At 38.3% G+C, this 18,029-nt stretch overlaps 1 protein-coding gene and 1 long non-coding RNA gene across 11 annotated transcripts in view; one reads left to right on the plus strand and one right to left on the minus strand.

Annotated features, from left to right (window-relative positions):
• The window catches only part of LOC132209760 (uncharacterized), a 47,157-nt gene that overhangs the window by 19,434 nt on the left and 9,694 nt on the right, over positions 1-18,029 (plus strand). The gene's annotated exons all lie outside the window — the stretch shown is intronic.
• The window catches only part of mbnl2 (muscleblind-like splicing regulator 2), a 119,288-nt gene that overhangs the window by 8,481 nt on the left and 92,778 nt on the right, over positions 1-18,029 (minus strand). For 7 of the 10 annotated variants that reach the window (XM_048532506.2, XM_048532505.2, XM_048532498.2 and 4 more), the window contains one exon: positions 16,402-16,440. In XM_048532506.2, the coding sequence (XP_048388463.1) occupies positions 16,402-16,440 (39 nt within the window). Of the gene's footprint in view, positions 1-9,261; positions 9,347-15,224; positions 15,320-16,401; positions 16,441-18,029 lie in introns of all 10 variants that reach the window. The other 3 variants (XM_048532502.2, XM_048532504.2, XR_009445822.1) reach the window with 2 other exon arrangements.

Below are 18,029 nucleotides of genomic sequence, written 5' to 3' on the forward strand. Positions count from 1 at the left end.
AAAGATTTCAACCTACTATAGACGCTGAAATGGTTCTTGCAGTTTGGAAGTTGGCCACGTAACCCCATATTTAAGAAAGAAAGGATTGGGGAAAATGAGCTCTACAGGTGAGTTAGCCCAACATCAGTTCTAAGGGAATGCAGGAATCCATAATAAAGGAGAATAACAGGATGCTGAGAAAATAATTGCTGGATTAGGCAGAATCAAAATGGATTTATGAAAGGGCAATTACGCTTGACAAGCCTGTTGGGAGTACTTTTGAAGATAAAACTAGCAATATAGAGAAAATCTGGCAAGATTCCACACAAAAAGGTTGGTAAACAAAATTGGAACACATGAGAATAAGGCATGGATTGAGAACTGGTTAATAGAATGAAAACGCAATATAGATAATTGATTCCTTTTCAGCTTGGCAGGCTGTGACGAGTGGATACTGTAAGGATCAGTGTCTGGGCCCCAGCTGTTCAAAATCTGCATCAGTGATTGGATGTGGGGATTAAATACAACATTTCCATGTTAATAGATGACATTCAGCAGCTTTCATCATTAAAAGGGACTCAGGAATTCATAATGGAAATAAAAATAAGTACAGAAACTGAGATGTGAAGTGAATTACACCTGCACAGACTAGTCCAACTGCTCCCCTCTTTCTAATTCCATTTCAGCTGAAGACTACCTTTAAATCATGACTCCGTCACTCAAATGTTGACTAGACTTATGCAGCCTGATAACACTCGAAGGTCTCTGCAATACTCCAATTATGGAGTCCTGTGCAGCCCCAATTTTAAATTGTTCCTCCTTACACCCCCATGATTTCTGGTGCTTTGGCCCTAAACTCCAGAATTTGCTTTCTAAATCTCTTGTTCTCCGCATTTTGATGCGCCTTAAAATCACTTTTTGATCAAGCTTCTGATGATATTTCTAATACCCCTTTATATTACTTAATATCAAGACATAATAATACTCCTGGCAAGTGTATTAAGCCGTTTTACAACTTCCAACTGTGTGATACAAATACAAGTTGATGTGATATAATTAAAATCCTTTTAAAAAGAAACGATGTTCCTTGCATAGGTTTACCCAAGAGATTGACTTTCTGACTTTGTGGCCTAACGATCCATCCTATTTTGCAAAATCGAAAAAGCAACTGGATAAAATTGCATAATACTCAAATCCTTATCGTAAGTTCTTGTCTGTATACGTATGCAGACATTCCCTATTCAAGAAAGGATGTACTGGCATTGAACACAATTTGAAAGACTTTCAATAGGCGGATTCCTGTGACAGAGGTGGGCTTACCAAGAATGGCTAAACAGGTTAGCCCTTTATTCAGTAGAGTTTAGAAGACCAAGGGGTAATCGGAGGGGCTTGACAGAGTAAATGTTGAGAATATGTTTCTACTAGTAGGAAGCAGGGGACATAGGTAATAAAACAGCAGGCACAATGGGCCGAATGGCCTCCTCCTGCAATGTAACAATTCTGCGATTCTAGTTATAGAGAAGAAAAAGGGACACCCATTTATAACTCAAGATATGATTAAATTTCTTCTCTCAGAGGACTGTGAATAGAATTCTCTATCACACAGTTGTGGAATCTAGATCTCTGACAGTATTTAAACAGGAAGTCGGTAAGAGTTTTGAAATACTAGGAAATTTATGGGTAGGATGAGCTGGCATAAGACAGCAAATGAGATCTGGTGCACATCAGCCACGACTTTGTTGAATGGAAAGGTAGAGGTTTAAGGGTCAGAATGGTCTGATCCAGCTCCTATTTCTTGTTATTTTATAGTGTTTTTATACTCTGAATTCTTCCTAAAGAGTAACCAACACAATCAGCAGCATGTTAAGAACTCCTTATACCCTGAAATCCATCACCAGCCAGACAGTTATCTAGTTCCTTTTTAAACTATTTGCTGGCACACAACTGATTTTGATAAGAATCGTCAAAGGAAACATTGTAGTATTTGTTTTCTAGTAACTTGAAGTTCTTTTAAGGCACATGATAAACAAATATAATGGAAAACCCAATTTGCTATGGCCTACGTTATTATGAATTTATTTAAACATTAGATGTTACAATTTTTTTTTTAAAAGTGCAAGAGGTTACTTTTGATTACTTGGCCCATAAAAAGTTAGTCTGAAAAAAAAAATTCAGCTCCAAAGTGGTTTTTCAGTTGGTGAAGTCATGGAAGGCACATATCTGTAGAAATAAAACACAATGCTATCCAGAACTAGTCCAACAGTGTAACACTGAAGACATATATTTGTCTATGGAAACCAAGTTAATCACCACACATCATGTCAGAGTTAAACTTTTGCTTTTCATAGTTACCCATCTATGGTTATTGTAATAGAGGAACAAATCATCACGTGAAAATAGTTGATTCCAGGATTATTCTATGAATCGGCAAGAGAATTGTAAAACTAATCAGAACAACACTAGCCCCAAGGAAATACACTTGGAATCTGTTTTAATTGGCAATTACAAGGAATTTTGTTTCTTCTCTCTCTCTTTGGGCTTAATCCCCACCTATCATTTACTCTTTACACCCCTTACCCCTACCTTCTCCTGCATATAAATCAACATTTTCCCAGCTACTAGTTTTGAGGAAGGGTCAAACCTGAAACATTAACTCTGATTTTTCTTCACAAATGCTACCAGACCAGCTTTAAGTTGGTTAATCTATGCAACAGAGGGCTCATGAGGGTAATGTCAATGTGGTGCATGTTGATTTCTATAAGATGTCTGATACAATACCACACAACAGAATGGTAAGCAAGGTTAAGGCTGAGTGAATAAAAAGGCCAAAAGGAACAAGGACAGAATTAACTATTGACAGGAAACAGTGGTTAAAGGATGATTTTTGTACTGGAGGAAGGTTTATCGTGAAGTTCCCCAGGGGAAAAACAGAGTGTTTTGGGACTCTTTCCTTACCCAATATGTGTTAATGACCCAGATTTTAGTATACAGACACAATCTAAAATCTTGTAGACAATATGAAATTTGGTAGCATGGTGAGCTGTGAGAATGATAACTTATACCTCCAAAAGGACATGTAGCAAAGTTCAATACAAAGAAATGTGAAATTATTCATTTTGGTAGGAAGAACATGGAGAGACAATACAAAGGGAACAATTCTAAAGAGATGCAGATGCAGAGGGTTCTGCGCATATGTACACAAGTCATTGTAAGCAGCAGGAAAGGTTGACAGCATGGTTAATATGGAAAAGCCTGGGCTTTATTAATTGGGGCAGAAGGTAGAAGAACAAGGAGATTACATTGAACTTGTAAAAGATACTGGTTTGACCTCAGCTACAATACTGCATCCAGTTCTGGGTAATATACTTTGGAAAGGGTGTGAAGTAATTGGGAGGACTCCAGAAAAAAATCTCAAAAAATGAAATTCCTCATCCCTGAAATGAATAATGAAAATGGCTTAGAAAAGCTTTCCTTGAAGAAAAGAAGGCTGGGAGGAGATTTCATAGCAGTATTCAAAATCATGAGGGATCAGGACAGTCGACAAGGAGCTGCTGTCATAATCATGAAGGAGTGAAGAATAAGGAGGCACAGATTTAAAGTGATTGGTAAATGAAGTAAAAGCAAACTAGGAAACTCTCTCTCAGTAACAAGTAGTTAGGGTCTGGAATGTACAGTGGAAAAAGCATCGAGAGGCAGGTTCAACTTTAGCAAACAGGAATTGGGCTTATCCGAAAAGACAGAATGTGCAGGAGAGTGGCATTAAGTGGATTCTTAATGTGGAGAGCCAGTGCAAACAGACAGTTTGCTTGTCCATTTCTCGTTCATAGTATAATGGTTTCTTGAGAAATTGTGCACAAAGCACTTCTCTCAGGTTAAATGTTGTCACACAGGATACTAAAGCATTTCAGGGTCTGTTGGTAGTCTATGTGCACTCTGAAATATTGAAGGCTAATTGATGTTGCTACAGTCAGAACAGTATACCTCAGGATTGCTCTTAATCTGTTGCCTATTATGAGAAGTATCAATGCACAACACTCTTGCTATCATATGCTGACTGAACTGTTAAAAATTGTAAACCAAAACAATGTTCATGCCAATCTCAGTGACTGCTGCTTTCTCTCTCAAGGACAAACAGGGTCTGTAACGTGTACATGCTAGAAAGTGGGATCATCCGCAGATATAAAGCGCACAAATAGATCAAGTACTGCAAAAGTAAACAGGTCCACATGCCCTTTGCATAAATCAGAGGTTTCTCACCCCATGTGGGTTTCAGTTGGGTTCTTTGTGGCTTCTCACACTTGACATTGTATCACACTATCATGTTGTCTTTGAATGTCTCTCCCCGTCAGTGTTCTGATCCTCATGAGAAGATGACTTTTGGTCCCACATTTCCCATCTGTCCAAGACATTAACCCTTTATTAGCTCCAGTTGTGAAGGACACTGCACGCCACAATGATGCAACATATTTTTTCTGGGCCATGCTGCAAGACTCTGTTGGAAGGGTCCTGACATAAAAACCTCATCTGGCCTGTTCTACTGTGGCCCTGGCAGAGCACAAACAACATTTTAAATCACTACTGTGTCATTCTGAGCGTTTTATAAAGGTCTCATCAGCCATATTTCGAGGGGCTAGCCAGTGTCTCCTAGCAACCATCATGTATGGCCCGAGAACCTTGGAAGGAGGAAGAAACTTGTGAAGTTGCTAATTTTTTTATCATGGCAGCTCCCAGGATATGACACAGACTTACAATGTCTGGCAAAGGTCACATATAATTTGAACTTTGATCGTGTTAAATCTTTTGTTGTCGCATTTCTGCAGGCTGGTGATGATAAGGCACTCTCAGAAGAATGTGAGTGCAGTCTACAGCACCCTATACTAGGGGCAAGCCAGTGATATTGAAGAATCCCATTGCCTGAGCTGCTTGTCATCATAGGCAAATGATATGAACAGGTATAATGTGGAGGAGACGGCATTAGTTATATTCTGGATCAAGGATTGGGGAATGAAACACAGATCCCCAATTGCTTTTTTTGAATAGAGTGCCAGAATAAATATTCAGGACATTGGGATGGAGATGGACACTGAGTCCTTCCGAGCACAAGCCCTGACATTGCAGATGACATTTCAGTGATGATGGCCTGGGATACACTTAATTTGAGGTTGCATTGGGTCTCAGAGTTGTAATAATTGATAACAAGGCCTGTAAATGTAGGTTGCATCATTCTCCTCACTCTTCGTGAGGGATTTTCATCTGCTACTTTGTCCTTTGGAGGCTGCACAGAAACTGCTGAAAGTTGCTAATCTTGCTAACAACATTGAAATTGCTTTCGCCTTCACCTTCACATTTGAAACAACACTACTCTAGCCATGTGATGTCCACGTCAGATGTGTAAGATGATAATCCATGGAGGGTGTCAAAGAGAACCCCCCTTCATTAACGGTACTCCTATTCCTCAAGTCAAATCCTAATGAAGTGTCATGTTATACCCCAACATGGTATGCCAAGAAAACTTTGAATGTCATACTTCGATAAAGAGGTCTGAGGCATGTAGTACACTAACGCGATGAAAAAGGCATAGTTGAACAGAACAAACCATGTCCTTGCATACACAGTGAAGTGCGGAAGCTGCAAAACATCATCTTCCAGAGTCACGTATAGAATATGTTTCAGAAATGTCATGTCTGGCTGAAATTTACAAGATGACACCGTATTACATTTCTTCTGCTGACATAACAAGGAACCAATTGATGTGAACAATGTAATGGCCATGACTGCTTGAAGTCAATTTAAAATATTCATTCTTGGACAATGAATGACCTGTGAATGTTTGTGTAATACACCTGTTCCTGGCAGGTCTTCAAATTCAAACAATTTTATTCTGCATGCGACCTGCCAACATCCACGAAGAGAAAAACAGCAACTTACTCTGTCCATTCTTCGCGGTGGCAACCATTTAATATTATTATTGTTTAATTGACTTTGGATTGAAGATGACAAGATTCTGCCCTTGGGAGTGACTTGCAGGATGCAGCATGAATCACCACTTCCAACCACCTTCACATTCCCTTTGTTGCTACCATTCCTTTGCTCCAATGACCCCTCAGCCTCCCTCATTCCTCCTGTTTACATGACCATTAACATTCCCAATTTGCCCCCATGGCCCTTGACTTTGTGAATTGTCATGTCTTTGTTGGCCATGCAAAGGCTATAGCAATAGAGACTTGTGAACTCTCTACCCACCCCCTCCAAAAGCTCCCCATCCTTTCTGATGCTCTGAGAGATACGACCCTTCTATATCTTTGAACTGTTTCCTTTCTCTGTAATCATTGCTACAGCAGCCCAGTTCCAACAAACCCCGTTCTCAGACTCATTTTCTGCAGAACTCCACAAATGTCCCCGTTTAAACCCTTTAATCATTAATGCCTAAGCCCCCAGGAATAACCATGACCCGATACATGTAGGCTGACTTGCGAGGACAAGTCCAGTTGAGGACCCAGTACTGGGAATAATGCCTGCATAGTCCCAGGACTGATTTTCCCCACAGTGCCCCAGTTGATGTACCAGTAATCCATGGCGCACCTGTCAGGTTAAACATGGCCCTAAGCTGGACTGCAAAGACAAGGATCCTCAGCATCTGTAGGACCAAGCCCCTGACTGATTGTGGCTACTCCTGGACTGGTTTCAGATGGACCCCCTGACTGACTGCGGTAAAACCTCATTACTGACCAGTTTCTCCACTTCACAAAGGACGGTCACCATTAACATTCAGACATAGCTATTTGGTTGAAGCACAAACAGTCTGTATGCCAGCAGCTTATGCAGCAAACATTGTAAGTGCGGCACTGACGTAGTAAGGCACATGCCATTCAGTGACATTCCCACTCCTTCACTGTTAAGCTCTCCAAACAGTGACAAGCTGCTTGGGTCTCCCTGTGCTAAATAGTGATACAAGCCAAAGCCTGTAAATTAGCATTAAAGAGCTTCTGCACTGAGAAGCAATAAAACCTCAGGAGACTGGTAGCCTCCTAGTAAGCACAAAGCAAATGAGTGCTAAGTAATGAAGTTAAGAGCAATAAGATGTGCATCACCCTGAGCTCCAAAGTGATTTGCTTATACCGATGTGCATGGAAAAAGGGTGGAGTTGAAAGGTCTCCACGGAGCATGCCAAGTTGTTGTGATAAAGATTGAGTTGAATGAAGGCCTAGAGAACAAACAGCTACCACCAAGTAACTGTTCTGACCTGCATGTTAGGAATTAGTGCCATGTAGGATTTTCAGGAAGGAGGGGATAATTGGAAGTGGCATGTAAATGAGATATGATAACAAAGTGTGGAGCTGGATGAACACAGCTGGCCAAGCGGCATCTTAGGAGCACAAAAGCTGACGTTTCGGGCCTAGACCCTTCATCAGAAAAGGCCTGCTGTGTTCATCCAGCTCCACACTTTGTTATCTCGGGTTCTCCAGCATCTGCAGTTCCCAATATCTCTGTAAATGAGGTGAATTGGGCTAATAATGAGATGCAAATACATGGAAACAAGGTATTCGTGATTAAATAGCAAGTTTTCAAACCGACATTCAAACTTTAAGGGGAAACTGAAAAATATTCCTTTATGTTCAGTTTGCAATATTTTAAATTTTGGCATATTCTTCCAACTTTCTTGCTACTCCCCATATTGTTCGGGGGGGGGGGGGGGGGGTGGAATACCAAGATGGGGTTGGGGGGAGCAGAGTTATGGTGGCCACAAAACTATTCATGCTGTTTAAATCCTATCAGGTTCACTATTGTCTGTTTGGGAAGCAAATTTGATATTCTTATCTGATCTGAAATGACAGAGCAAGCCAAAATCGGTTTAAGGGCAATTAGGGATGAGCAAAATATGCTGATCTTCCCAGCAATGTTCATAATCCACGAAAGAATAAATTAAAAAAAACACAATCAGAGGTGTGCCATGAGATACACACCAGTATCACAAAAGGAAAAGGAAATTATCACAGCTAGAGTTGGACTAGTATTGAAGATAAATTCTGAAACAGCAAAAATATTTTGCATAACAAAAAGTTAGAGTAAACAGCAGAGACTGATTGAAGCAAAAAATATTATGCCTACCAAAGTTTTCGTCAAGGCTCATTAAGCTGAATGTAGGGATGGCAGGACTGTTCTTTTCAGACAGAATGGTTTGACTGGGTCTGTATTCACTATAGTTTGAAAGGATGAGAGGGGATCTGACTGAAATGTATAAAATTCTAATGGGGCTGTACAGACTAGAAGCAGGATACTATACTTGGGTGAGAAGCCTAGATCAGTGGACACGGTCTCAGACTGAGATGAGGTCAGATTCCTTCACTCAAAGGGTGGAGAACCTGTGGAATTCTATACCAAAAGGCAGCTGTGGAGGCCAAATCACTGAAAACATTCAAGAAAAAGAGATTAATAAATGTTTAGATTATAATGGCATTAAAAGGGTAAGGAAACAGAGTGAATATAACAGAGACAGAGAATCAGTAATGATCCTATTGAATAGCAGGGCAGGCTGAAAGGGTTGAATAGCTTATCTGGTTCCTTGTTTCTAAGTTTCTAACCCAACATTTTTTTTAAATGACAAAATTCTTTCAATTAGATATTCAATGCCTGCAATTCTAGAATAAAATCACTCTAGCATTGCCAATTATTTAGAATTAGAGGGGTTCTAATTAATTCCTTTTAACTCCTAAAAGAATGCAATAATTTTCTTGCATTATAGTCATTTACATAGACAAAATAATGTACATTTTCCTATTTTATTACAATGCAAACTCTTAAACTCTTCATAAAATACAAAAATCTTAAACTTGAACTGCAAACATTTCTAGAAAAGTATAACAACAAATTAGCAATTAAACCGTTGTGGTCAATATGCATGCCAGGCACTTCATAAATAAGAATAATGTTGGTACTTTCAGAGTTTACATTTCTCCGGTACTTTGAAAATCACTCCAGGTGATAGGTAAAACTCTCTTATTCAAAAACATTTTTAAAAAGAACACAAAATGTTAATGCTCATGGTCAGATTGTAATTTCATACAGTGGCCTCAAAGCTTTAAGCTTCTACTGGCAGATACGAGAGAAGCAATTATTTTGGTACGTTGATCACTTCCTGCTAGTTCAACATGACATATAGCTACGCTCATTATTCACATAGTTACAGAATAATACATGAACAAAGCAAGCATAATAGCAGCAGCTACCACCCAAGTTTAAAAAAAGAAAAAAGACAAATCTAGCCAAATCACGATAGCATACCTTTCCCATGTTTCAGAAAGCAGCAGTTTAGGCAAGAACAGTGGCCCGAATTGAAGTCACGACAGTTGGGCAAAGCTTCCACTCACTTCAACAAAAGGTAGGGAATTAGCAGGTTGAGCACAAAGTTAGTTGAAAGACATAGCAGAGGGGAAGAGGGTAGGTCAGTATAACAAGCCAACAAATACTGCTAGGTTTAGTTCTGTATTGCAATGACAGAAACACGCAGTCTTAAACACAACACAAAGAAGACCCCTGAAATGCAGATTACGAATTTGCAGCTTTCACTTTAATTCTGTATTAACTTTACATGATTATGATCAGTTGGCTTTGTTACGGTTGCTGAATCACCATTAAACCTCTGGATTTAAGACTGAACATTTACATATCCAAATTGTTCTGCATTAGAAATCCAAACTAACAACTTAGTCAGGAACTTTCTGCAATCCATTGTCAATGGCGAGCATTTGATAAATATGAACACTAGTTTCCATGTCTTTTTTAAAATTAACCATATTAAGTAGTAATCCAAGTGGCACAATGATGAAGGATTGCAGTGGGGCGAGGGTGTGTGGAGGGCAACTATGTATAACAATGCACTTCCAAAAATAACCTTTTTACAAAGCTTGACAGAAATCCTGGGCAAATTTAAAATGTTGTTGCCTTAAGTAAATCAATAACAAGACATGCAAACCCTAGACAGCTGCAAAAGCAACACAAAGTTTTGACAAAAGCAGTGGAAAATTACGGTCATATTGGCTAAACATTATGGCACTGATAAGTGTGAAACTACTGAGCATCTACATGCTTTTGACACACAAGTTGCTGAAGCAAATTCTTGAGACATTGGCCAAATTTAAAATTATTTTTGGATAGCTTTCAGCTACTTTAAAAGCTTTAAATTGCATGAATTATTTTGTTGGTTTTCATCCAAGTCATGCACTTGAAAGTTATGAAATCAGTTCCAGGTAAAATATCCAGTATGACATAAACTTGCAGCTTAGCCTGATCAAGCCAGGAGCCACTCAAAGGATCAAAACAGTCAGAAATATACAATACTATCTTCAACAGATCTGATATTTACTGTCAGCTGATCTGACAAAATATATTTTTTTAACCTCCCATCCTCTGCCACTGGTACTAATGTCAACCAAATGTAGTGCAATGTTTTTAAGTTACAGGTTGCTTGCTATAGTTGTGGCACGGTGGCTCAGTGGTTAGCACTGCTGTCTCACAGCACCAGGGACCCAGGTTCAGTTCCTTTGAAACATTGCTTTATTTCCCTTCCTACTATTAATACAAGAATAAGTTGTGTTATAGCACAGTTTTAAAAGTGAAAACAAAATCCAGCAATAACGGATATTATCTTTTGGTAACCAACAAAAAGGAATGCTTTACTAAAGAAACTACAAGTTGGATCTACCCATGTTATAACCGATAAGTATCTGCTTTGCTGTTGTACAAAGTATGTTCTGCTTTCAGATGCAGAAATAAAATTGCACTGCTTTAGTAACATGCATTGAAACTCAGTAAATTCCAAAAATGAGACCCTTGGCCAAACAATGGTTCATGAGCAACAGTAATATTCTAGAACATCTTGTTGCTCAACAGGATCTATACTGTCTCATGAATAGATTGCTTACTATGTTCCAAAGATGGAATTGAACTGTGTTCTCCCTCCCAGTCAGTGATCCCAAAAATATTATTAGAATGGGATAATGTTAAAAGTAACAAGCATGTTTAACCTTCAGCACTGGCAACATGATATCTGATGATGGCTGTTATGTCACTATTACAGGGCGTTTCTGAAAGAATTTGTACAAATTCTTCGATAGATTTGATTTTTAAAAATTTCACATTAGAATATTTAGGGAAGAAAGGTTCACCTGGCATAATCCAAATACTTTCACTTAAAGAAGAGAGTTCTATATTAGATGGGCATTCCTCCATATCCATGAAATTACAAATTGTGAGTTCACCCATTGGTGTTAAAAAAATAAGTTACCAAGCATTTGAAATGTGTGGGCAAAATTCACCTATCTACGACCATTTTCACTTACATGGCAATCTTGCTCTCCAACTCGTTTGGTATACAGCTCTTGCCCTCAACGAACAAGAGCATATGTGCTCAGGAGGATGAACAGGTTGAGGACATCTGTCAGATGGAGGAGGATGGCAGCACATTGTCAGGGAAGCGTGACTGGGAGGGAGGCACATTTGCATCCTCCACCCTCTACCTCACCCAAAAAACACATCATGAGCTCCCCAAATAATGCCCGGCCCCACTACACAGAATTTCTCACCTTTAATCATTAAGTAACAATGCACCCCAATTATTTTTAGTATTTTATTCTATTAATATTAAAGCTTTATTTCAGAAGTTTTAGCGTTTACTATTTTAACCAAAAACAACCTGGCGCCCAAGAATTTACCTCTATTTTTACAGTAACTTATTAAGCTCTGCACTCGCGAATGCATCATTCATGCACTTTGTGTGAATGGAACACTTGCGGTTACAGAGGAATGACTATTGCAATTTTCAAAATGTTTCTAATTTCACAGTAATTTCATAGAAAGATGAATTCTATTAATATTCAAAAATGTTATAAATTTAGGTGATAATACCATCATGTTATCAATTGAGTGTCTGGAAATAAACGTCATCTGTTACGCTCAAAAGATTTGGACTTGGAAAGCTGAAGGAAAATTTCAAAATTTGTGGGGGTTGGGGTGTTACACCGAAAATACATAGCAAGACGTGACAAAATTTTTGCAATATTAAAACCTACAGGATGTGCAATATTTGACAAATGAATTTCAATCTAGCCAAGTGAGAGATGGTGCATTTTGGCAGGAAGAATAAAGGAACCACAAAGGCTTGGAAAATGAGTATGTAACTGGAGTAGTTGGTGGTTGGGCAGGCAGAAAAAAAGTTTGTCTGGAACATAAACTCTGGTGTGGACATTTCAGGCTATTCTGTAAATTCCATCTAATGGTTAGAAACAAAAATGCTTTTCATAACTGTGCATGAGCATAGTCAAATATGATAAAGGATATCTATGTAGGTGCAAGCCAGAACAGTCCAAAAGACAAAGCATTACAAAGCCTCACATTTAAGAGTGGTTTGTTAAGTTCATTTTCACTGTAGATCATAATGGGAGAGAAACTAATTTCTAACACTAAAGTGAACCACATTTGAGTGAAATGACGTATGGCATCCTCAAATCAACTTGAGGCTAAAATCCAGAACTAAAAAGATAAGTGTGTCAATAATGAAGAATTCCTGCTCGATCTCCAGAGAACACAGTAAAGAACACAGAGGTTTCAAAAAGTGCAAGTCAGTAACAGTGCTGGTAAACTAAATTCAAAAGACACATACAATGTTCATACAGATCTAGTCTCAAAACAACTGGTTAACTCTTCCACTTTCCACACTTTGGATATTAACTTTGCTGTTTTTAATGCTTAATGATAATTTACACTGAATTGAGATTTTTATTAAAGAATTTTGCCAGAAAGGATTTTAAGTGAGAGATTACCACCAGGACAAATCTAAAAATTAGAAATTGGAATGGGAAAGCAGTGGTGAATGGTGCAGGATGTATTGCCTGGGTGACAAAGACAAGTACTTGTTAAATTCAGAAGGAATCAATACCGGGGGGTGACCTGTACATTTTGCAGTTACATTAATAATCCATCCTCACATCTTTACCTGCTGGCATGCACATTCTGAACATAAATTGTCTTGAGACCAAGCTCCTGATTCCATTCCCATGTTGACCATCCACTTTCCTCATGACTCCCGTCTGGATTGAAAATGTTAATTGTTTTGCTTCCTCACATACATCCCTCACTTCTCAAACCTCATCACTGCTGTGCTCAAAAATCCCTTTATACTTTTTCAAATGACTGCCACATTGGGGAGAAGATAAAAATGAGGTTATCAAAGTTCTTGAATGATACTGGCCCCTCCCATGTAAAGCCCATCTTTACTGGAGCTTTGTGCTCGAATCCCTCTTGTCAGGCTTTTGTCCCTGGCACCAGACTGAAATGGTTCCCAAAGTTACAAATATATGACTGTGTCCAAGAGAAACTATTCCTTCTTGACCCGTCTGCACTGCAGTACGGTTGAACACAATTTTCTTGCGCCATTTCCACAGCATTGGTTAGCTGAGTGGGATTGCACTCTCAGGATTGAATTCTTATCTGTCTAGGCATACTCATAATTCAATGGCTTCTCCTTCTACTCCTACACTGACTTCTCTATTTTCTCCTGAGGTTCGCACTGCAGCCTCACAGCGCCAGGGACCCAGGTTTGATTCCAGCCTCGGGCGACTGTCTGTGTGGAGTTTGCACGTTCTCCCCGTGTCTGCGTGTGTTTCCTTCGGGTGCTTCGGTTTCCTTCCACAGTCCAAAGATATGCAGGCTAGGTGGATTGGCCATGCTAAATTGCCCATGGTGTTCAGGGGTGTGTGGGTTATAGGGGAATGGGTCTGTGTGGGATGCTTCAAGGGGCAGTGTGAACTTGTTGGGCCGAAGGGCCTGTTTCCACACTGTAGGGAATCTAATAGCTGTGGGTCACCCAGGCATCTAATCTTGGATCTTTGTTTCTTAATTATGATCTTCACCACAGTGACAATACCCAAAAGGAAATGTTAATCTCATATGTATGCTGACGAAAGCCATCTTTATCTAACAATCACCTCTCTTGACCACTCCTGAATTATACAACCGCTTGTCTGACATGATATATAATTTGATGAGCAGAAGTTCCTCCAACTAAATACTGATAATCTTAATCATTCTTCCTATCATCAACTCTGTTTTCTTGTTACTAAATGTTTCCTGACAACTGCGGGCAATTTGAAACTGTGGTGTCATATTTGACTGAGATAAGCTCTGGCCCCAGTGCTACATCACCACCAACATTGCATACCCTACTAAAATGACGCTGCCAGGTTCTCCAAACCATCCCAACACCACCCCCACTTTTTTTTGCTGACTTCTTCATTCAGGCTTTTATTGTTTCAAAACCTGACAATAACGCACACCATTATGTGGGCTGTCTTCCCACGTTCTACTCTCTGCAAATAAAGTTCAGAAATAAGATTAAATACGGCAATCAAGAAATAGAAAATCTTGGAATAAATTATGTTGCAGTCATTGGTAGTGAGCCAGAGCTGCCTTCTCTTCATCAGGAGGAAAAGTAGTGACAAGTAGAATCCTTGCTGACAAGATTTCTGCAAGTGTCCAGCCGGCTTGGTGATAACAACCTTCCACCTTTCCCTTGAACAAGGGTCCACACAAAAAAAAATTACGAATCAAACCCAGCCAGGAGGTATGGACTTGAGGTACAAGTAACTTTGTGACTTATGAACTATCCCTCTCCTTCCACTATATAATCAATTCTTGTACTTCTCCACAGAAGTGTCAAACAAAACAAAGGCTTTTTACTCTATATACATCTGTCAATGTAAGACAGTACTGACTCATCATGCCATTTGATTTAATTTCAAATCAGGTGAAGTTACATCAAAAATTAAGAAAACGGTATTCAAAAACAAAAAAATCTCTGAACTAGATGGCATGTTCAGATTTAAAGGAATCTACTAAGAAGTATTTTCCAACTTCAACATTCACATCAAAGTATTTACTTAATAGATTATGTTTTGCTGCATGGCGCAACATTGTTTTGATGAACAAAAAACGTGATTAGTACAGCAAGGTTGAAATTAATGAAAAATAATGCAGCACAGAACACACAAAAACATACTGTTGTCAGGGAAAAATGACAACTCTAAACAAGCACCTGCTGCAATTATTCAATTTGGTTTTGCAGCAACAGGATAATTTACAAATTTGGTCAGATATTAGAACATTGTCTGATGAGTGCTCGTTTAGAGTTGCAAGGTGGGTGGGGGTGGGGGGGGAGGGGTTTATGAAAGAAAGCTGTAAAAGGAGCAAACCTGATTGGCTGTAGCTGCTGCGGCGAAGGGAACGCTTGTGGCAGGTGTTGTTGCTGCAGAGACAGTGGCGGGCGTAGCACTGTGCATCAAGGGTACTTTCAGGAAAGGAACCATGGAAGCAATGAACAGAAGGGTGCCGCACATGGCAACCATGACATGTGTTGTATTTTTGGGCATGGCAGATATCACATAGCAGAAAGCCATCGTGGAGGGAGGAGGAGGTTACACCAGCAGGTGACATGCAATCATAATGCAAAGCAAGGAAGCATGGAAGAAAATTAAAAAAAAAGAGAAAGGAAAAAGCTTATTACAATCACAATTAAAAAGGACCAATGCCAACATAATCAGGGTTTCCCAGAGAGCACAATAGAGGAAGCTGGGTGACATGGGGAAAAGTACTCTTCAACTTTTCTCCCATTTCATGGAATTACTTCAATGACTTCAAGTTTTTAACAAAACATAGCTCAAATAAAGTAAATAGTATCCATGTTAGGCTTTTTTACAAATGTTATAATGTAGCAGTAAGAAGTTTTTAAGAATGCACCTTCCTGAACTTCTCTGGGAGACTCCGATACATAATATATTAACACATGATTTTCTAACTTACTTAGAATAGATTCAATGTTATCAACTAAAACCAAGATGCTTAAAGAGATATTTACATATAGAAGGGCATTATTATGGAAAACCAGATTTCACACTAATATTAATGATAGGTTTTCCATTTTCACTACTGCCTCACAGACTATGGTTTAAGAATGCAAATTATAAGCATTGTCAGGGCTGTAACAACGTAAAAGTTCTTAGCCAATCTTTGTTCCAAAAGTCAATCGCAACAAAATCAAATCAAAGAAATTCATGTGGTTTGATACACCAATTGCTGCTACACAAAATTATAATTTATCTTACCCCAACTCTTAATTGCTCTAACAAAAATGGACAAGATGATTAAAAATTTTAGTTCAAAACTGAAGTGAAAAACAGATAAACAAGTTAAATTCTACATTAAAATTAATTTCTTCAAATTCAGGTTAACTGAAGAAATAATCTGAAGATTCAATTTTATATTTTATAGCTTTTCTCCCTTGAGGTAAATGTAAGTGTCAAGGCTGTATTTAAAAAATGCTTATTAAATATGATTACATTCAAGGTATTGAAACAAAAAGATAAAACCTACCAACAGTTGTAGCTGGAGGAGTCATGCAAAACACCGACCCTGCCATCATGCAGTGGAACATTTAGAAAGGTGAATTTGGAGGAGGGGAAAAAAGTATTAAGAATGCATAGTTAGTGTTAGATCATAAAGCTAAGATCTTGAAAACAGGTACAAAAAAACATTCCATGTCAGTTAGTTTTAACACTGCTAGGTTCAGTTCAAACCTCAAAATGTTCCACATTCCACTTCTACTTCATTAAACTATTAACTTTTAATAATTTATTTTTATACCAAGTTAAATTTTTTCTTTTTATAGAATAGAAATCTTACTGACAATTCAAGGGATACATGAATTCAAATAATTTGAGTGCAGAACAGGTGACAAAACACAATTAATGTACAAGTGAAAGACTCTGAATTTTAATGTCCTTTGAGACAGTAGCAACTAGAATCAAAAACAAGACATGGAAGTTTAGGTGGCGATTTTATTCCAAGCACATTAGTCTGAACCATATTCTAAGGATAAAGTAGCAAAACAATCATATTTGTGAAATATTAAAACATAATAGCATTGGTAATCAGCCTTAGTCCATGAAGTACCATAGGGGTCTCTCCATGGCAGAGAAAGAAAAGATTGGTTTATACAGCCTGAACAGCAAACTCCAAAATCAAGAGCAACAAAGCAAGGAGGCAGGCTTCCATGAATTACCAAAGTTGGTAGAAAGAGTGTGCACTGTTGGGAATCGTTCTGCACCACTTGCTAGACAGTTAACTGACCCAAAAATATTAAAGAGCTTATTTTAAACATTATATAACACTGAATTTTACTAAATGTAGTCATAAGGAACAGACCTGTAAGGTACAATCTCATTAAATTTGTTCGTTGTAAATATTTACAGAAATAACATTAATTTTACGCAGTTCAATTATCAAAGGTAACTAAATTTTCAGAATTATTTGTTGTACAGATTTTAAAAAACAAACTCTATACCAAGAATTAACAATTATAAATGAATCATATAGAGTAAATTTGCACCAATATTGACAGTGGAATACTTCCATTTATCTGATTTCATATCAATGAAGTACTGATTGCTATTTAAATACTACAATCAATATTTATGCAAATATTTAAAGCTTTGACAAGATTTTTTTGAAAGTTTACATCCAATTAATATTTAAATGAGTCAATTGCTGCAGATAAAATTCACCTTTCCATTGCAACTGGGTATTCAAAAGTTACTGTATTAATTTAAAATCAGTGGCAATCAATTATTGATTGATCAATTATTTAGGACAGAATTAGTCATTACATAGAAAATGGTAGGTTGATTGGGAACAGTCAGCACGGAAAACGGAAATCATACTTAACTTGCTGGATGCTTTTTTTTAAGAAAAAACCAAGGTAACAGAAATTGTTGGTGTGGATAATGCTAATGTGGTGTAAATGGACTACCAAGAGGTGTTTGATACCAGTGCCACACAACAGACTTGAGTAAACTTATAGCTTATTCAATAAAGGGACGGTAGCAACATGGGTACAAATTGGCAGAGTGACAGGGAACAGAGTAATGGTCATTGGATATCTTGCAGGTTGGAGGGAAGTTTTCAGTGGAATTTGCCAGAGGTCAGTATTGGGAATTTTGTTT

This window comes from Stegostoma tigrinum, chromosome 6, assembly GCF_030684315.1.
Source record: "Stegostoma tigrinum isolate sSteTig4 chromosome 6, sSteTig4.hap1, whole genome shotgun sequence".
NCBI lineage: Eukaryota > Metazoa > Chordata > Chondrichthyes > Orectolobiformes > Stegostomatidae > Stegostoma > Stegostoma tigrinum.